The sequence below is a fragment of the Vombatus ursinus genome, unplaced genomic scaffold (genome assembly GCF_900497805.2).
Source record: "Vombatus ursinus unplaced genomic scaffold, bare-nosed wombat genome assembly UNPS02014813.1, whole genome shotgun sequence".
Lineage (NCBI taxonomy): Eukaryota > Metazoa > Chordata > Mammalia > Diprotodontia > Vombatidae > Vombatus > Vombatus ursinus.
In genome coordinates this window covers 35,035,878-35,057,368 of record NW_020954591.1, presented here as the reverse complement: position 1 = coordinate 35,057,368, position 21,491 = coordinate 35,035,878, and the positions used below count along the sequence as shown (strand labels likewise).

General features: G+C 41.0%; 1 protein-coding gene across 3 annotated transcripts; it reads left to right on the top strand.

Annotated features, from left to right (window-relative positions):
- The first annotated feature begins 202 nt into the window (after window positions 1–202).
- EI24 (EI24 autophagy associated transmembrane protein) lies at window positions 203–19,934 on the top strand. 3 transcript variants are annotated; one of them, XM_027835117.1, is made up of 11 exons: window positions 203–339; window positions 5,249–5,394; window positions 6,165–6,310; window positions 11,159–11,219; window positions 12,059–12,125; window positions 12,481–12,605; window positions 13,455–13,574; window positions 13,815–13,926; window positions 16,985–17,096; window positions 17,357–17,431; window positions 17,834–19,934. In XM_027835117.1, exons 2-11 carry the CDS (start codon window positions 5,353–5,355, stop codon window positions 17,994–17,996), a joined length of 1,023 nt encoding a protein of 340 aa, XP_027690918.1. In that variant the 5' UTR covers window positions 203–339; window positions 5,249–5,352; the 3' UTR covers window positions 17,997–19,934. The 3 variants fall into 3 exon arrangements, with proteins under 3 accessions (XP_027690918.1, XP_027690919.1, XP_027690917.1); XM_027835118.1 differs by lacking the exon at window positions 203–339 and adding an exon at window positions 1,573–1,670 and having other exon boundaries at window positions 12,484–12,605; XM_027835116.1 differs by lacking the exon at window positions 203–339 and adding an exon at window positions 1,574–1,670.
- Window positions 19,935–21,491: the final 1,557 nt, after the last annotated feature.

Genomic DNA, 21,491 nt, shown 5'->3' with positions numbered 1-21,491 from the left:
GTTGTCACCTTTTCCCTCTCCCTGCATGCTACAAATCTGAGCTGGAAAAATAACTCACTGTGACTTTTTCTGGGGTTTTCTCATGGATTCAGTCTGGTGCATTTTCTGGGTCTATTTGGAAGAGAGTATTTTTTAGGGGAGGGGAGTTCACTCTACTGCTTCCTGCTACTGTCATCCTGGCTCCGCCTCCTGGGGACGCTCAGATTTAAACTACTGGTTTTCTTCCAGAATTTCTTTTCATTCAGAAATTTCATTTCTCCTCACCACGTGAATGAAAAGTGAGGCAAAATCGTCGTGAGAGAGTAAAGAAAGAAGAGCAAGAACAAGGAGGCAGAGAAGGTAAGTGTGTGTGTTTCCTTTTCATTGTTAAATTGATTAGGAACAACAAAAAAAAAATCAATCTTCTAATGGGGAAAAAAGGGGGAAAATGTAAAGTGTACAGGTGCCAGGTAGGGTGTGGTGGCATCCCGGGAACAACTGCAAAGACACCTCTCAGGGTGACCAGGGCCCTGGGTCGTTGGCCGGGTGGGGAAAGAGCTGTACAATGTTGACGACCAGCAGGGCAGTGGACTCACTCATGCTTCAGGCTGAGAGGTTTTCCCTGTTTTGTGTGATTGACCCGTTTGCCAATACCACGTCTTCTTGGAATAATGATTTTAAGTATTTGAAGGAAATGCAAATTTTCAGTTAGAGGTTAGTGAAAATAAAGAGGTGATTTCCCCCCTTTTCTCATCCAGGTTCACTGGCTGCCTTATATGTTTGCACCCCACTTTAAGAACCCCTGTTTTGGGGCCCACGATGGTCTTTTCTCCTCCCTGTCATCTCTGTATCGCTCATTTCCTGCCCTGCACCCACTCTGGCCCAGATCCATTAATGACCCCTTACACATATCAGTTCTTCCTTTTAACTACCCCGAATGTTTTTAGTGTGTTCTCTCTTCCGCCCTCCGGGAAGGTGTAAACACATTACAGTGACCGACGGTCACACATACCAGCTTTCCCGACCATTTTGGCCCACAAACCGTCTTGTCTTTATTTATCACCAATACCTCTTCCTGTCCTTCTAATCTAGAGGAAAGTGGGTCTCAAAATTAACCGAACGGGGGAAAAAAGCCACAAGGGGGAAGGGCCATTTGGAGCTGGAAAGTGCTAGGATGGTACCTAGTCCATTGACATTTGAGGAAACTGAGGCTGGGGCAGGTAAGGAGAGCCTCACCCAGCGCTTAACACAGTGCTTGGCAAATGGTAGGCGCTTAATAGAAGTTTATTGATTGACTGACTCAGTAGAATGGAAGCGGGGAAAGAAAGGGAAGAGTGATTAGAAAGCCTGCTGTTGGGGATGGAGGGAGGGGGCGGGGATACACCCAGGTGGGCAGAGCTGCTGCCGCCGGGGGCGGGGCGGAGGCCTTGGAACTACATTTCCCAGGCAAGAGCTAGGCATGCGCCTCCTTGCCCTCCCTGCCGTCGCTCTCTTCCTCCCCTTCCTCCTCCTCCTCCTGCAGCCGCTCGGCGCAGCGCCGGTCCCGCTAGCTTCCCAGCCTGCCCCGTGCAGCCCGGGCATGCCCAGTGCGGGAGGTGCGGGCCCCGGCCTGGGGAGCGGCGCCGGCTGGAAGGCGGCGAGCGACGACGGCGGCAGCCGGGGCCAGAAGAGCGGAGCGGGGCCGCGGGCAGGTCAGCTGCGGGGTGCAGGCTGGGAGGATGAGACGGGCGTGCGCGGGGGCCGGCCGGGCGGCGGAGGGCAGCGGGGCGGGCGCGAGCTCGGGCTCGGGCTCGGGCTTGGGCTTAGTGAGGGGCCCGGCTTGCACGCCCTGGGCTGCTGGCTGCGTAAGCGCGTGCGTGTGTAGAGTGTGGGTGGGTGCGTGTGGTGTGTGTGCGCGCGCGGTGGGGGGCACAGGCGGGCTCCTGTTGATGTGTTGAAGTGCACTTGGAGGGCACAGCCCCGCCCGCCTTTGGGCAGCCCCGAGGAGGAGGGCAGGCCTCGGGCAGGGGAGTTGGGGGGAGGGAGACTAGCCGGGTTCGCTAGCCGGGAACCCCCAAGGAAGGACCCACCACCTGGAGCATCTGGGGATAGCCGCCCGGTGGCTGCCGACCTGGCGGCCCCCGACCTGCCGGCCCCCTCCCAGGGCTTTTCTTGGCCAGGCGGTAGAGGTCGTTAGAAAAGGGGAGGCGTTGTGTGTGATCGTTCACTTTGGAGGTGTAGTGGGACGAGCACTGACCCCAGAGAAGGGCCCCAGTCTTGACTGGCACTAACTAGTTGAATGACCTTGAACCAGTCATTTAATTTCTCAGGGCTTTCCTTTTCTCTTATGTAAAAGGAATTACTTCATTGAGTTCTCTGGTCCCTTCCTACTCTAAGATAACATGATTTTCAAGAAGTTAGGTTTAAACCTGGGTGAATAAATTGCTTTCTCTGATGCCTTCACCTTTATATCAGACTGTATTTTGAGGTGTTTGAGGGGCATTCTCTACAAAACATTCATTGATGTGTGGGAGGAAAGACTAAAGTCTTTAAGATGTTATTGTCAAATTAAAAGGAAATGGCATCCATCTTTAGGTTCTAGAAGTTACCCAGGCAGTCCCCATTGTGTATTTTAGAGGCCTGTGAATATCCTCCATACTCTACTGATGCCGATGTGGAATCAAGGAGGTTAAGAAAATTCGTACCTGAAAAAATTGCTCTGGTACTGGAGTGAATAATAACTCACATTTATATAGCACTTTAAAGTTTGCCAAGCACTTATGTCTAACAACAATTGTGCTGTCATGTAGGTGTGATCATTTCCGTTTTAGGGGTGTGACAGGTGAGGCTTTGAGAGGTTAAATCTATGGTCATCTAGCTATTGTTAGAGACAAGGTTCAAGTCCATGTTTCCTAACTCCAGATCTAGTATTCTCAGTGCATTCATTATCTTAGTGAAAAGTGTCCCCATCTTAATGCTACCCTGTGGGAGTGAGATGCTGGGCATTGGTGTTGGGGGGATAATTATATGAGGAGGAATAGTAGCCAAAACCTTAGACGCTGAAAATGGGCTAACCAGGAAAGAAGAGGGTGTGAGATTGTAGTGGTATGATTTTGCCATTATGACTAGAACACTTATTGAACAATCTGTAGTGAGCAGAATTAGTGTTGCTAGAACTATGGTTTTCTTAAATTTCTTTACCTAGAAGAAAATATGTATGTATGTATATATACATATTAGCATGAGCAGGCATGTGCTTGGTTGTGCAAGTTTTCCTCCTCAGGCTTTGTTCTCTGCTCTTCCAGTTCCAAGGGGCATATATCCAGCTGTGTCAAACTCAGTTGCAGTTTTTGAGATGGGTAAAGGTTACCAAGCACAGATATACGCCTATTCTTCAGCTGTGAAACATGAGGTGTTTCCTTCCATAATAAGCCACACAAGAAAATCAGTCACATGTTTTATATTAAGGATTTTTGGTTGGCAAGGAATTTGGGAGTTGAATGTGAAGGATATTTTTAGCTACGTAGTCTGACTTTTCACCTCTTTGGTAGGTGTCCTTTTTCCCACCTCCAAATTTAAATTAATATGTGTTTATATTCTTCACATTAGAACTTTGTTAATTCTCTGCAGAAAATTACATCTTATCTAGCATGCTTATTAAATTTGGACATACTCAACAAATGTCAAAGTGAGAATTCAAATGTAGAAGGTCCTAAAGGGCAGATGACATCATTTGTATGACCAGCTTCATGTGTGTCTACTACTGTGTGGTTTGTTAGGAGAGGTATATTTGTGGCAGGAGTATGGTTAATTAGTAGTTTCATAAGAACATAGCTCAGATTACACATAAGCTCAAATCCTGAAGTAACAACCTTATATGTAATGAGGTTATACAAAAGAAGGTTGAAATAGACACCCCCCCCCCTTTTGAACAATATATACTACCCCAATGTTATTGATACATGACTGTACTTCCCCAAGTTCTCAGGGCAATAGTAATGATTTTAATTTCTCTGATTTATTATACTACTATCTGGCTAATTCTTCATGGATGAAGAGGAAAGAAAGAAGCAGCTGTTTGTACCAGGTTATAGATGGGTAAACCAAGGCCCAGAGAGGGAAATCGAGTAACCTGTCTTTCCCTTTCCCCCATTCAGTGTTTCATCTACTAGAATTTTTTTCCAAGTGAAAATTTAAGTGGTTGTAGGGTGACCTAGTGCTTAATAAGGGGAGAAAAGAGAGATCCATGTTCCGTTAAGATTTTGGCTGTTAGCAGCTAGACACACAGCTCACGTCATTGTCTTACCTCAATAGAACCTGGAGACGCAAACAAAGCCCTCTTAGGCAAAAAAAACTGTTAGTTACCATTTGCATAGGTGAGTGTGTTCCAGTATGAATTGAAATTCAGCTTTGTCTGGACTTTTAAATATACTATCCAATGACAGTTTTTCACACATTGGTTAATTTGTCATTTCATGGCCATTTTTAAAAAATCCTGTCAATTTGCTGTTTATCAAATGTTAACTGAGTGCCTACCTTATGTACCTTTACATATGGCATTGGAATTATGGTAGGTATCAGGCTTGTGTAAGACCTTTGCTTGGGATGGCAGTCAGGGGAATGCTTGTGAGTGGCTCTGTGACTTAAACTATGTGGGTTTTGATTTTATCTGTATGTAAAATAGGGTCAAATGATGCCTTTTTCCTATCTGACATATAAAAATAGCTTTAAAAAATTGAAACAAATGCTTTGAACTCTTTGGAAAGAAAGTGCTTTATAAATTCAAGGTAGTAATATAAGGAGGATCTGTGTGTCTTTGGGGTCTATAGGTTAGATTTGGGGTAGCTAGGTGGCTCAGTGGATAGAGTGTCTGACCTAGAGTCAGGAGGACCTGAGTTCAAATATGACCTCAGACATTTACTAGCTGTGTGATCCTGGGCAAGTCACTTAACTCTGTTTGCCTCAGTTTCCTCATCTGTAAATTGAGCTGGAGAGGGAAATGGCAAACCACTCCAGTGTCCTTGCCAAGAACACCCCAGATGGGGTCACACAGAGTTGGACATGACTAAAACGACTCAACAACAATAACAAGCAAGGTTAGATTAATTGAAAAATTAATTGAGAAAACAGTTGATTTTATAGAGGCAGCTTGAAAGTTGACTTGTGGCCTAGAGCATATCAAAGTCTATTTCTCTTTTCTTGTAGGGTTTATGTTGATACCTCTCTCCACCCCTCAGCTAGGCATTTAGCTTTGTATTTTACAATATCATATTTTTTCTCTCTCCATTAGGCTCTGTTTTTCCAGGCTCTTCACGATGAGAGATTTGGGGTTCCTTCTCTTCCCTTCTCCCTGTAGTTGATAGTTTGGGTGGTGGAAGTGATGCAGAAGTAGAGATGGCTGACGGTGTCAAAACATTTCTTCATGATCTTGTCAGGGTAAGTAATGCTATCATGCCTCAGAAAGGAACTCATCTTTCCTGGTTTTTTTGCTGAAGGAGTTGACTTTAGAAGTCTGCAAACCTTGCACATGTTGGTTGATTTTTTTTTTTAAGAATCAGAATATTAGAGCTATGAGATTACTCAGAACTCAACTATTCCATACCCTTTTCTTACACGTGAGACATTGGGGTCTAGAGAGATGAAGAATGTGACTGGAACCCAGGCCTCCTGATTCCCAGTTAGTTCTGTTGATTCTATCACACTGCCTCCACATTACTACTTAGTCCATTTAGTGGCCTAGATGAGAGGAGCAAAGCTTACAGAGCCTGTGATAATTCACTCAACTAGGATCCCTTTAACTTCCTTGTGCCGGGTACTTTTTAGGTAAGATTAGCAAATGTCCCCATCAGGCCAAGAACAGGGAAGTCAGGAGGAAATTTGGCCAACTATCTTTATGCCATTTCCCACTCAGAACCACCATTCTACCCATGTGGAGCTGGTTCCATTGAGAGGGCCAAAGGGAGAGAAAATGTTGAAAATTAACTTAAGCAGATATCTGACTATGAATTGACTCTCATCCATATAGATTACCTTCTGTCTTAGCTTTTAAGTTTATTTTTCTCTTATGGACTGGCATTTCAGCAAAGTGAGTAGAATTGTGTCCAGTTTTCTTCTTATTGGTTGACCTCTGCTTTTACTTGCCTTCCTTGTTGTGCCAGCATGCTCTCTGCTTTAGAAATAAAGGATGGTAACACTTTTGCTTATAGGGAATCAAGGACTCCATCTGGGGCATCTGTACCATCTCCAAATTGGATGCCCGGATCCAACAGAAAAGAGAAGAGCAGCGTCGACGGAGGGCAAGCAGTGTTTTAGCACAGAGAAGAGCCCAAAGTGAGGAACGGAAGCAGGAGAGGTGAGGCGAGCAGATCATCGTGGTGAGATTAGTTTTTGGAGTTCATTTGGTAGCTCCTAGTAGGAATATGATGAGAATATTTGAGGAGGAGGACTGAGAACCCCATCAATGATTCCCCATGGTTTTGGAGTTGGAATACCTTATCATTGAGAGTCTTTTATAATTTATTTTTCTGTTTCCCTAACACAATGCAGTGTAGCCATTTAATTTTTAAGATAAAATGAATTAAATTGAACTTTGATTGGAATGTTTTTGATACTTCTGCAATACTCCTTGAGATAAATATGGTCTTGTAAAGATTTGGAATTACTGCTTTACATACATAAAATATTAGGAAATGGATTAGCAAATATTTTTATTGGGAAAAAACAAATGAGTTAGTGGATGAAACACCAAATTTGAGAAACCTTTGTTTTAATTTTACCATTCACTGATTATCTGAAAAAATCTTTGTGAATGTAGACCAAGTTTTATAGACTCTTCAGAAAATCACCACCTTGGAGAGAATATCAAATCCTCAAATTCAATAAATTACCTATTGCTTGTAGGATAGCATGCTCGGCACAGTGGTAAGGGTACACTGTTTGAGTAAGACATGATTCCTATCATAAGTAGGTGAAAGTTGTAAATAATAAAATCAGAACACCATAACCAAGACTTAGAGAGTTAAAAGTAACTTGATTGTGGTCACATAGCTAAAAAACATCAGTGGAGATTTGAACCTAGGTGAATGAGGTTGGAAAGAGGTGTTGAAAAATGAGAGTTGGAACTTGGCGGGGGAGAGAGTTTAAGGATGGAACTATAAATTTCGGAGTATACAAGGGATATAGTCCAGGTTGTGTGGAAGGGTGAGAAATGGAGGAGAATCAGCATCAGATGATCCAGAGAGGTCAGACTGAAAATGTCCTTGGATTTGGCAATTAGTAGATCACTGGCTATCTTTGAACAGTTTCAGTAAATTAGTGGGGATGAAAACCATAGTGTAGGAAGTTAATGAAAAAGTAGGTGCTGAGAAAGAGAAAGAAATATGTGGATTACATTTTCAAAGGTTTCCTATGAAGGGAAGAAGAGAGAGGACAGTTGCTAAATGTGATAGAAGGGTCAGAGTATCCTTTTTTTTAGAATTAGTTAAGTCCTGAGCAAGATTTTATTTATTTTTAAACTTTTATCAGTGACTGATTTTTATATCATAATTATTTCTGGCTATATCCACTCTATTGATTCCTTGTGCAGAAACTCCTTTGTAACAAAAAAAGGAATTCAGCAATAATAACTGTTACAGTGATTGGTCTGATAGTAGGTGCAATGCCTTGCTCCTGTAAATTCTCTCCTCTAACAAGAGGAAGGAGAGCCTGTTTCATGATCTGTTGTCTGGGACCAAAACTGATCATTACTTCCTTTTAGGTTTTTCATCTATGTTACTGTAGTTAGTTGTTGTATAGTAGACCAATTCTGCTTACTTTGCTTTTCATCAGTTTGCATGTCTTTCTATGTTTCTCTGAATTCCCCTTTGGTCATTTATTATTACATAATACTCTTCTATTCATTTACCACAGTTTGTTTGGACCTTTTCCCAGTCAATGAGCATCCATTTCATGAGCATGATTTAGATAGGTGGGAAGGAGCCAATAAAGATGGAGAAAGTCATCTATTCATGAAAGAGGGTCATTGCTGAAACTAGGTCCCAGAGTATCTAGGAGGGTGTGGGATACAAATAGAAGATTGAGCCTTATCAGTGAGTTGAGATATTTGTTCCTTTGAGATAGGAGGTAAAGAAAATTTATTCTACAAGTGGATAAGTGGTGATATATGTAAGTTTGTTGTAGTACAGGAGGATGTTTAAGGGAACTTCAGTCTTATGAAAACAGCATGGTATAGTGGTTAGAATGTTAGGTTTAGAATCAAGAAGACCTCGGTTGAAATCTCAGGTATAAGCTTTGTTAACTATATGTCCTTGGAAAGGTCACTTGACCTGAGTTTTGGTTTCCTGTCCATACAATGTAGGGGTTGGAAATGTAGGCTTCTGATGTCTGGCTCTGGATCTGTGGTCCTAATTATATAGGAGACTAAGTCATATGTTACAAAGGATAGGGATGGGTAAAGGGATAGTGTTTGGGGGAGTAGGCACGTAAGAAAAAGTTTGGATTAACTGATAGAGATGAAGTAGAGGGTTGATAGAGTCGTTGAATGCAGTTGCTAAAAGTAGCAGTGAAGGTCAAGTTGAGGTGATATACCTTAAATGTATAGTGAATGAATGATTTTATTAAGGGCTTAAAATGTGCCAAACACAGTGCTAAATTTTGGGACTACAAATACAAAAGACCTCCTTTTGCCTTAAGGAACTTGTATTCTTGTGAAGAAAGCAACACAGATAATGATGGCCTAGGGTGGGGACTTTGGTATTGAAAGTTACTGGGATGGTAAATGGGGCAGTTGATTGATATGCCCCATCCAAGTAGAGCTGATTTTGATCATTGTTCAGGGTTCCAGAACTGGTGCAGGAAAGGAAAGGGCATACAGGTTCACAGTGGGGCATGGAGTCTGGTGGAGGAGGTCAGAGAAGAGGACATGAACTGAAGCCTGCTGGTGGGGCTTTCCTGAAATAGCATTCCCAGAGAGACAGTTACCACTTTGGTGGCATAGGTGGAGCAGGGGTGGTTTGGACAGGGCAGGGTAGAAGTTCCTCAAGGCATGATCTGCGGTGTCTGCAGCAAGGCAGTTCGTGAAGAAGGCTATGGAGGAGATAGCTAGAGAGTGAGTGGATGAAACCAGTTTGATTCCAGTGTTACTACAGGGATAAGTTACTACCTCAGGGATAAGATAGAGCGACTGACCTGGAAGGAAGAACTGAGTTCAGATCTAGCCTCAGACATTTACTAGCTGTGTGTCTCTGATGCCAGTGACCCTGGATAAGTTGCTTAATTTTTGTCTGCCTCAGTTTTCTCAACTATAAAAATGAGCATAATAATAGGCATCTACCTTACAAGGTTGTGATGAGGATCAGAAGAGATACTTGTAAAGTGTTTAATATAGTGCCTGGCACAGTAGGTGCTTAATTAAATGTCTGTTCCTTCCTTCCCACTCAAGTAGTCTAGCAGCTGGAAGAAGGGAGCTGGGTGATAGGAGTTAACTGGGATTGAGAGTAAGTGGATCAGAAGTTCCAAAGGTCCAAGACTAAGAGATTCTGGGATAGTGACTACTGAATCATTAAAGTGGCAGATCATTTTTACTTTTAAAGTTTTAACAACTATTCAATAAATGGCTTCCTCAGTCTGATGCTCTGTCCTTAGTAAACTTGTAATCGAAATACTGTTTTTGCATCACGTAAATTTCCTCCTGCATCCCTTTCTCCCCTAACCCCCAGTCATTCCAAATAACAGTGTATTTTTTTTTATATAAAAGAGAGGAAGAAGGGGAGAAAAAAATCTGTGAAAACAATAACTTCATTGACAAAAATCTGAAAATATATGCAATGTTTGACATTCATGGACCTCCAACTTCTGCAAAGGAGTTGGGAAGAAGTGTCTTCTCATAATCTTTTCTTTGGAGTCATGCTTGTTTGTAATTCTGCTGCATCCATTCTTGATTGTCTTGTGTTGATGGCTCTTTGCATTGTTGTAATCATTGTGTATGTTGTTTTCTTGGCTTTGCTTACTTCATTCTGCATCAGTTCATGTAAGTTGTCCTGTGCTTCTCTGTATATTCTTCATATTCATCATTTCTTATAGCATAGTAATAGTCTAATACATTCAAAAAGCACTATTTAACTGTTCTCCCATCAAGTACTTTTGAAAAAATGTTGCTATAAATCTTTTGGTTTGTATGGGAGCTTGATTCTTATCAGTGGTCTCTGTTGGAGTCTGAGAGGTTTAGACCCCTCAAGGACTGGAGTATAGGAAGGGGTCATCTGGAATGAATTCACAGACTCAAGCATTCTTAAAGTCAAGGTGGCAAAGATTTATTGTTATGCAATGTGGCAGGCAGAGGTCCTTAATGAATTCTGCCGAGGTGGGTAGAGCTGGTTAGGGAACTTGCAACCTAACAGAAATGATCCTAAAGCCTATATAGGAAAAGCAGTAAATTATGTGCTAAGTATGCTAATTAGGTGATAACATACAATCTTGGTCACAAGCATCATTCACTATGGGAAATTGTGGGGAGGGGAAGAGAGGGCTCCTAAGAGGTATATTTTTGGTCTATCATGTCTGTAATAAAATAGTTTCAGGAATCGATGTCTATAGCTTGACCTCTGGATTGTATATGTAACTGTGGGCATCAATACTTGATAGTTCTGTTGATAGAAGATAGTACAAGGGAAATTCTACAGAGGTCAGCTTATTCTTGTAACAGGGAGAGATAGTTTGCCTTACTGGGCCCACTCACGAGTTTTTGCCAGAGATAGGGTCCTTGGGGTGGAGGGAAACTGTCAGGGATAGTGCCTTGAGGCTATAAAGAAATATGATCTTAGAAGTGGGGTCTGAGTACAAGCACCCAAGCACCACATCAGTGTCCTTGTTGGTGTATGCCTAGTGATAGAATCTCTGGGTTAAAAAAAGTATGGACATTTTGGTCATTTTATTTGTATATTGTCCAAATTGTTTTTCAAATGGCTGTGCCAATTCACAACTTCACCAAAAATGTACTAGTATATCTATCTTTCTACTACTCTCCAATGTTAAAACTATTCTCATCTTTTGTCATCTTTGCCAATTTGCTGATTGTGAGCTATTTGGTTTTTAAAAATCTTTTAAAAGATCAATATGATAGAAATACAAGAGAAAAACAGATCTGCTTAGTAATAAGGAGCAGCCTGCTTGCTTCACAGACTGTGTGTGGGATCTTTTTTAGTGAACCAAGGATAGTGAGCAGAATTTTCCAGTGCTGTGCTTGGAATGGAGGAGTATTCTGGGTGAGTAAGCTTTTGCCACCCTTTCCCTTGACCAGAACCCAAACCACGTATTCCAAATTTCTTGCTTCTTGCTTCTTTGACTTTATTATATCTTTAGGGGGTAGAAATGCTCTTTAAGTCTTTGAGTATTGGTTTTTTCATAAGGGATATGCATGCTGTTGAATATGTCTATCTGTTGGGTTGCTGAGGGGAAAGGTTTTCACTGCTTCTGACCATCAAAACCTCTAGCAGAACAAGTACCTCACAGTCAACTAAAAATTGATGAACACAGGACTATTAATTTAGACTTCTTAATGGTAGATACTGGAATTTCTCCTTTGGATTTCTTTTATAGTAAATTAGGAAGCAATGCATAGTAGATGACAGTCTGCTCACTTAGATATCTTGTCCTTTGAGGAACTACACAAACATTCTTCTATTCCCGCTAGATCCTGGTTTCAGGGTTTAGTTCACAACATGCATTTTTATTTGTGGATCTGGCTCTCCCAGCCTACTAGCAAGATGCTCTTCAGCCAGACCATTAGCTGAACCACTAAATTTCTGTATCTCAAAATTTACTTCTCACTAGTTTGTAGTGAGGTGGATAATATTGGACTTGCCTTTTCTATCAGCCATACTCATTTGGAACCCTGGGAGGCGGAAATGAACTGAGAAAACCGTAAATAAAGATGGCTGGTTGTAGAGGCTAATCTTGATAAGATGGAAAAAGAAGAGTTTGTATAGTTGGAAGTTCTCAACAGTTTTTCTTTTTCAGAGAGTGGACTATTGATTAGAACATTTGAACCTGTGTTTTTAATGAAAATTTTTTTCATATTTATCATATTGACTTTCTTCTGTAGCTGAGTCTTCTCTTGTTTTACCGAGTATTTATCCCTGTGCTTCAGTCAGTAACAGCTCAGATTATTGGTAAGTACATAAATTGTTCTCAGTTGCCTTTTTCTGTATATACTTTTTCTTTCCTCATTTGGGACTAGGGTGAGGAGGGTGGTCATGAGTTTTACAAGTCTTACACTAACATCCAAGGAGGCCACGTCCCATTTCCAAGTAAGCACTGCTTTGCCAGGGGAGCTCCTAATCCTTTCTGCTTTTGATTGAAAATCAAAAAAATTAAAGTAGGATTAAATCTGGGATCAACTGACCGTCAATGGTTTTTGAGCCAGAAATAGGAAGAGAGGCAAGGTAGAAAAGCATGAAAAGCAGGAGAGCCTAGTAGGTTGTCTAGGGTCTGTTTCTTATAGTAACTTTTTCCTTTATCTCTTAGGAGATCCCTCTCTGCATGGAGATGTCTGGTCCTGGCTGGAGTTTATCCTCACCTCTATCTTTAGTGCTCTGTGGGTGCTCCCTCTGTTTGTGCTCAGTAAAGTGGTGAATGCCATATGGTTTCAGGTAAGTCTAGGTCAGAACTAAGTCTCTTGGCCCTGAAACATGGTAACTTGGTAGCCTACAAAGCAGCCTGGAAATAAGAACTATTGGTAGCAATCATTTCTTTAGATGTACTTCTGCATGATAGCTAGGTATTTTGTGTTCATAGGCAAGGAAATTCTTAATGTTCCTTTTAAATGGAATCACTGGATATTTTAGATGTGAGTAGAACAACTCGTTGCTGAATAGTGTCCTGAATCAGGACAGAGATTTCGCTAGGATTCTTGTCCAGGATAGCAATTCTGGTATAGCCAGTGGACTTGACGCTTTAGAACAGGCCTGTAAAACTTGTGGCCCTCGGACCCACAGGCTCTCGAACTGCTTGCAGCCTGCCAAAGGATCTTGGACAGCCCGTGAAAAATGTAAAGGATGTAACTACTGCTCAGGTCATCCTCAGGCCCCAAGACTATTCTCAGACAGTGCTAATAGGGCTCACTGGACCTTTATGAAGAAGTGATTAAGACGCCTAATACCCTTGGGCCTCCACAACATACTGCCCCTATTTGGGCCATAAGCAGCCCTCAGGTCATATGTTGTGCAGACCTGCTTTAGAACAGGGGTTTTTAACCTTTTTTGGATGACAAGGATCCCTTTGTCAAGTTGGTGAACCCTGTAGATCCTTTCTTAAAATAATGTATTTAAGTGAATAAAATTAAAACCATGAGATTAAAAAGGAAACTGATTATATTGAAATACAGTTAATCAAAATATTTATTAAAAAGCTAAGTTCTCAGATCCCAGATTAAGAACACCTGTATTAAGATTTATGGCCTCGATCTTTTCTGTTCTGGTGAACTGCCTGCTGTGTTACAGGATATTGCTGACCTGGCGTTCGAGGTATCTGGGAGGAAACCTCAACCATTCCCGAGTGTCAGCAAGATCATCGCCGACATGCTTTTTAATCTCTTACTACAGGCCCTTTTCCTGATCCAGGTGAGACTAGCCTTCTAGTGACAAACAGGAAGGGGTGGCAGAGTGGAGTGGGTCTTTGATCAGTGCTACCAGACGCATTAGGTAGGATGGGATATATTATATTCCCCTGGAAGCCTGATTCAGTAATAAAATGAGAAAGGCTGTCTGTTTACAGATGGAATAATTGAGGGAATGGATGAAGATGGCATTCTTGCCATTGGATCTTGAAGAGAACTCAAATTGGTTGTGATTCCTTTGCAGGGCATGTTTGTCAGTCTGTTCCCAATCCATCTCATTGGCCAGTTGGTCAGTCTCCTGCACATGTCTCTTCTCTACTCACTTTATTGTTTTGAGTATCGTTGGTTCAACAAAGGTGAGTGGTTACTACTCGAGATCATATCTTAAGTAGGTTCTTTTTAAAGAAGTTAACAAGTCTTTCCTTTTTACTCTGCAAGTAGGATTCCTAAACATTGTCAGAAAGGTGGACTGGCTCCTTCCTCCAGGTCTTAGAACTTGGGCTCAGTCATGGATGATAGAGGATTTATGAGCCTTTCCAATGATTAGAGCTGACCCTACAACTGTCTTTAATTTGGTGATGTAATGAGGTTCTATGGTCTTGCATGAACGATGTCAACAAAACTTTATTAAATTTTTTAGTAACTTAATTTTTTTGTATGAAAAACACTGCTAGGAGCTAGAGATAGGCAAAATTTAGATAAGGCATGGTTAGTACCTTTATGGAACTTAAAGTTTAGTAAGGAGAAAAGATAGAAGTTAATTAGCATGGTATAGTATAGTCATGAAGCCATGCTGACCAGGTCCACTACAAATTTATTATCTAATCTAGGGGCAGCTGATGGTGCAGTGGATGGAGGGCCTGGTTCTGGAGTCAGGAAGACCTGAGTTCAAATCTAGCCTCAGACTCTTCTTAACTGTGTGATGCTGAGCAAGTCACTTAACTTCTGTTTGCCTCAGTTTTTTTCATCTGTAAAATGAGGATTAATAGCACCTACTTCCCACGTTTATTCCAAGGATCAAAAGAAATAGTATTTGTAAAGGGCTTATCACAGTACCTGGTACATGATTAAGTGCTATATAAATGTTGGTGGCTACAATAATAATAATAATTATTATTATTATTCTCCTCATCCGGGTCCTCATTACAGCTAGGAAATCCTCTTAACAGTTTTCTGTGTCACTTGCCACAGGGGCTTTTCCAAACTTCTTTTCCCCTGCAGTTTTTCACAGTACCCTACCCTCTCATCTGAGGACCTTGCAAGCTCATACTTAACCAGTTTAAAAAAATTGAGGCTATTTGATGAGTGTTCTCTTCTGGTTCATCTCTCACCATCTCCTACATCAAACCAATCTCTGATGAATAAGTTGCCCTTTTTTTGAAGTCCAACCTCTGTACATGTATTCTGGATCACATTCTCCCGTATTTCCAGCAGATTGTCCTTACTATCATTTTTTCCCCTACCCCTCATCTTCAGTATTTAACTTCTCCTAATCTATGAGCTCCTTTCCCGCCTCCTACTAACAGGCTTAGGTCAGTTCTACATGCTAGCAGTTGTCTAAGTCCTCCCTTTCTCAATTAAACTCATTGGAGAGGCCATCTACATTAGGTGCCTCTACTTTTGTCCTCTCAGTTTCTTAACCCTTTTCAGTCTGACTTCTGACCTCGTTATTTATCTGAAACCGCTCTCCAAAGTGACTGTGATCTTGCTTTTTGTTTTGGTCATTTAAAAAAAAAATTCACATTGATTTCACTGTGAAATCTGGCACAATGCAGTTTGTCGTAATTGTTATATCAGTGTTCACTATATAAGCAACTAACATATGGGAATTTAATTATCCGTATACAAATGATGCATCAAAAGTGCGCAGTGCCAGATACCAAGTTCCTTGAAGTCCACCTGAGCATTTTACATTTGTGAATGACCAGATCCCTAAGAAGAACAGTTCCCCCACAAGTCTTCCATTCCCCAATTTGCCATTCATGTATGTATGGTACACATTTTCCAGAATCTAGTACTAGTTATGGTCTGTACTAGATTCACAGCACCAATAGCATTCCATGTCTTTCTGTGGGAAGCCAGTAGGATTTGACTAGCTTCTCGTAGCACAGTCCAAGAAACTTGTTTGGCATCATTGCCCTGTCTGTTTCAGCCTTGGTTTGGCCCTCCAGGTAGCATGTCAACCCATCCACCTCAAAGTTCAGTTCAACTCCAGTGATCTCTTAATTGCCAAGTCTCATGGCCTTTTTCTTGGTCCACATTTTTTTTTACCCTCTTTAGAGGATTTGTCACCATTAACTACCATCTCCCCCTGGATACTCTGTCCTCTTGTGTTTTAGTGACCCTGTTCTTTCTATTGGTTCTTGTACCTGTCTTGAGAACAGGAAATGTTTTGCCTTTGTGTCCCCAGTGCTTAGGACACTACTTAACACATATTAAGTGCTTAATAAATGCTATTCACTTGGCATGTCTGATCTTCTTCATACTTTTTTCTGGTACTTCATCCTTGTCACACATGCCCCTACTGTGGACCTTCCAAGGATCTGCCTTGGGCCACCTTTTCCCTCTATACTGTCTCACTTGCTCATGTCATCAACTCCCATGAATTCAGTTATCATCTCTGTTCCATATCTATGTCTAGCTCTTATCTTCTTTCTGAATTCTAATCCTAACTACCTTTTGGAGGTAGGATAAAGGAAAAGATAATAAATTCACTTTTGGAAATGTCATGTTTGATATGCCAGTGGTACAGGCATTTAGAGATGTCCTATAGGCAATTAGAAATGCAGTGCTGGAGTTTAAAAGAGAAAGTAGGGATAGAGAAAGAAGTTTGCGTATAGATGTAATAGTTCTAGCCCTAGGAGTAAATGAAGTTGTCAGAAGAGAATGAGTAATTAGAAAAGAATTTTAAACAGAAATTTAGGGAACACCCACAAGGAATCTGAGGAGATAAAGCCAATAAAGGAGAGTAGATAAATACTCAAGAAATCTTGGTCTGGGAGAATCAAAATGACTTCTGTTCTCCCATATGGCTCTTTCTAGAGATTATATTTTTTTAGGACACACTTTTAACTGTATTTAATCTGTGTAGGCACATTCTCCCTAATAGTCGTTTTTCAGTAGAAATTTGTTATGGCAAATAACATTATAATGAAAATCTTAAATTACTAAGGCTGTGCTGGTACCATTTGCTTTTTTAAACAAATAGACCATGTTACAAATAAAACTTGATTACTGCTTGTGATCATATCTGTCATGAGATTTCACTTAGGATAGTTGTAATGGAGCAATCCCTTTGCTAAAATCAGCTGAATTTCTTAAGTGTTTTGTGTACTTAGAGATGACAGAAATGTTTCAAGAATGGTCTTTAAGATTTGTCTCAGTATATTGTATTTTAAACTTCTCTTTCATCAGGAATTGAAATGCATCAGCGATTATCCAACATTGAAAGGAATTGGCCTTACTACTTTGGATTTGGTCTACCCTTGGCCTTCCTTACAGCAATGCAGTCTTCTTACATCATCAGGTAATCTGAATTAAAGAATTTGGGGAAGGTAGTGAGGATAAAAGCTGAGGTTTGTCCCTGAACACATCCAGTAGCATCATTTGAGATTTGTCCCTCTTCTCCCAGAAAGTATCTGGCTAACCTGTCCCGTAATATATTCATTAAATTCTTAAGATGTGAGAATCATGCCCTTTTGGGTCCTTTTGGCTTCTTATATCTTCCCACTTAGACATTGGGGTTTCTGTGAAGCCATCTCACTTTCTGTCATTTTTTTTTTGCAGCGGCTGCCTCTTCTCTATCCTCTTCCCTCTGTTCATCATCAGCGCCAATGAAGCAAAGACCCCTGGGAAAGCGTAGTAAGTTCTTAGTCAGTACTTGGTCACTAGGGTCAGAGACCATACCTGAGGTATTAACTGTAAGAGTAAGAACTGGCAATCATAAACAACTGGGCTTAGTTTTTGGTGTTTCTTTTGACTTATCCTGTGTTGAGAGGTCACATGATACTCTCCCAAGGAGAAATCCTGCTTACCTAATAGCTCTCTATAAATCAGAACACAGGCCTTTATAGTCTCAGAACTTTGCAGTCTGTCAGTCAGCTCTTAAGAAAGCTTCTAGTACGACTCCTGCCCCTGGGGATGCCAAACTGAACGTACCTATCAACAGATTAAAGGTTCAGACTCAGCTAAGAAGAGCATGTGAGAAGAGCAGAGCCAGTATAGTCCAGATACAAAGTCTGACATGGTTTTCTTGCTTTTCAGCCTCTTCCAGTTACGCCTCTTCTCCTTGGTGGTCTTCCTAAGCAACAGACTCTTTCACAAGACGGTCTACCTGCAGTCTGCCCTGAGCAGCTCAGCCTCTGCCGAAAAGTTCCCCTCACCTCATCCATCTCCTGCCAAACTGAAGGCCGCTGCAGCCCACTGAGCTGCCTCCAAGGGGAGGGATGGCTTTCGGGGGAGGCACTGGTGGTGGCTTCCTCAGTTTCCCCTAACCCAGGGAAAGCAGGACCCACCCTGCCAAGGGCCCTCAGCACATTCCCGTTGTTCTCTGTGGGATCTGGAGTTTTACTATCTTGTGAGTGTAGGCCAGAATCTTTTTGATGCCAGGTGTGGATTTTTAATGCTGTCAGCGTGACCGCAGATTTTTCTGCAGATGTTTTCTAGCCTTTGCCAGCCCTGTGCCTGTGCTGATTTGAACACTTTGCTTTTCTCCCCGTGCCATCCCTCCCCTTTGCTCTGCCACCCTTGGATGAATGGATTTTGTAAATCCAGTTTGCGTGTGTGTGTGTGTGTGTGTGTGTGTGTGTGTGTGTGTGTTGTTTTGTTAGTTTGTTTTCTGGTGAAACCTGCTCATTGGGTGTGGAGGGAGGGGGAGTCTCCCAGCTAGTCCTGGTTACTTCCTTCTGCGGCCTTCACTGTCTTTGGTTCTTGTGACTCAGGTTAGGTTTTCATCCCTCCTACTTCACAGCAAAAAAAAAAAAAAAAAGAAGAAAAAAAAACCTGAAGAGGTGGGACTAGGTAGGGAACAGACCTCACTACCACACGTGTTGGTTTGGAGAGCTTATGTATCTCTATCCCTTTGTTTGTAGGAGGGGTGTACGTAGGAGAGTTCTCTCACTGATACTGTTAGGGTTCCCTAATCTTGAGGAGATGTACCAGCTCTGGACAAGTGCCACCATTAGCACAGGATGCCCTGAAAAGTCAGGCTTTTGCTAAGCACTGGATACAGCTCCGTTACTCAAAGAGCTGGAGGTCTGAAATTCACTTTGTCAGGGCCACTGCCAGTTATATCCGGCACTTCAAAGGGGTGCTGGGTGCTTCACATGATCAGGAATTACAGTTAGAAAACTTAATGGAAAACATTAAACCTGTGGCTGGGTGGGTTTTTCTGTCGTTTTTACAGTAAGGTTGGGGGGTGCAGCACATGTCAAAAAATTGTACAATATAAAAGAAGAAAAAAATTAAACAAGTAGAAGCTTCTGGTTTCTCATGGAAACAGGCATACTGATTGATGAAAATCATGAAGTTTATAATGGTATTTAAGGAACACAAGGTCTTGTTTGGGTTCAGAAAAAGGGAATTGAGAGTAAATGGGAATTTTATTGCACTAAGCATAATTGATAGGGAGATGGTTCTGCAAAGTGTTGATCTGAAACTCAGGTCTCATCTCTTTCATGTAGTTTATAGAGGGGGATTGGCTTATGTCCACTCATTTAGTGGTTGGTTCTCAAAAACTGATGAGTTTGGAATTGGTAAATTCACTTTTGTGTGTGTAAAGTGTCTTTATGTATGTACATTTCTGCTGTATATGTTTCATAAAGGGAGAAAGATCAATTTAGATTCCAGTGTTCCTCATGCATTAAAAATTCCCATAAGGCAAGGGAAAAAGATAAGCAGCTTGCTTGAAACATTAAGAAAGCCTTTGAGGAGGGCTGTCTGTAACGTAACTACTCTTGGTTAGCAGATGAACCTCTTCTCTGGTGTTTTCACAAGAAACTGTTAAGTAAAATATTAGAATTGTCCACAGTTGTGGGTGGGTGATTGTGAGTTTGTCTCACTGGGGGAAGCACCAAGTTGGAAATAATATACAATGAGAATTTGTGCACAAGAATTATTTGTAAAGCGTATGGTTAAAGACATCTTGGGCTATTTCAATACCTCTGGTGTGTTCCAATAAGATCATTTGTGGTTTTGACAACATTTTAAGGCAGCATTACAAAGAACCACTTAGAAGACTTTCCTTGCTGTATATGGTGGTTTGGGAGAGATAGTTTAAGCTGTCAAGAATTTTGGTAATTTGAAAAGTCATAATATAAATTTTTGGAATTTTTTTTTCGCAATAAAATGAACCCCTTTGGAAGCAGTTCTTCAAAGTGTGTTGTTCTCAACTTGCACTATTTGTTCAGTAACTTATTTTTGCCTTACTTAAATCTATGTAACTCCAGCTTCAGTGCCCTATACTGATCTGTCATGTAGGTTTGGCTGCATTATGGGAACAGGACTATTGTTCCTCATTTTTTTCTACATAACCCATCAATACCCATTTATTCTGTAGTAAATATTTATTAAGCCCCTATTATGCTAGGCACTGGAAAAAAAGAGTTCATGAAAAATAGTCCTTTTCCTTATGGAGCTTGTGGTGTAGTAGAAGGATGACACAAATACGTAATTTAATATATGATCAATGTGGTGTAGCGAACAGAATGCTGTGCTTAGAGTCAAAAAGACGTCTGAATTCTTGTTCCAACACTAGTTGTATAACCATGGACAAGCCTCTTGGCCTTCTAACCTCAGTTTTCCCATCTGTGAAATGGGGATACTACCTTGATTCTGATAGACTGGAACATTGGGTCATATCAAGTAATATGAAATTTGATAGGAATGAATGTAGTCTTATACTTAGGATTAAAAAAAAATCAAGCTAGTCAGATTTTTTAGGGGAGTGGTATAGTTAGGGTGAGGTAGGGTATAGCTACCTAACAGTCTATGAAAGATCTTAGGATTTTAATGGATTGCAATCTGATGTGGCAGCCAGAAAGGTTGCAGTGAGATTGACATTACTTCCGGAAATATGGAGGTGACGGTTTCACTGTATTTTGGTCAGACTATGTACAAAATATTATGTATAGGTCTGGGCATTTAGGAAAGATACTGATAAACAAGTGTCCAGAGAAAGTTAAAAGGATTGGAGATTTTTTTTTTTAACACAACAACATGGTTAATTATTAGACTTTACACAACAGATAAAAATATAGAAATGCAGCATGTGAATACAGTTAAATGCAGAATGGTGACTTTTCTTCAAGAGGCCATGGTTCCTCTTTGTAGTGAAATGAAGACCGTATACAAGTAGAAATAAGTTGGTGTTAACTCCACGATTTTGTCTAGAAATTATGCATTCATTTTTCCTCAGCTACTTAAGTACATGCAGAAAAGGAATTAAAAGTTTTACTCACTTGTTCCCCTCACATTGAAACATGCTTCGTTCTGTTTTGAGGGCCAGTATATGGAAAATAAGGAGATGCCTTATCTTGAAGATTAGGAGATTTAGGTGGGTGAAGTATACTATAGATGTCCTCCAATATTTGAAGGGATATCAGCTGGAATAGAAATTATATGTCTTGCCTGGACCCGGAGTGTGGAACCAGGAGCAAAGTGTGGAAGTTACAGAGTGGCAATTTTAAGCTTGTTGTCAAGGAAGAGAACTCCCTAACCATCACGCTGTCTTTTTCTTTTTAAATTTAGAAATTTTTTCCCTCAGTTACATGTAGAAACAATTTTTATCATTTGTTTTTTAAAATTTTGAGTTACAAATTCCTTCCCCCTTCCCTGAGATAGTAAGCAATTTGGTAGAGATTATACATGTGAAGTTATACAAAACATTTCCATATTAGCCAGAAAACAGATGAAACTCAAAGTA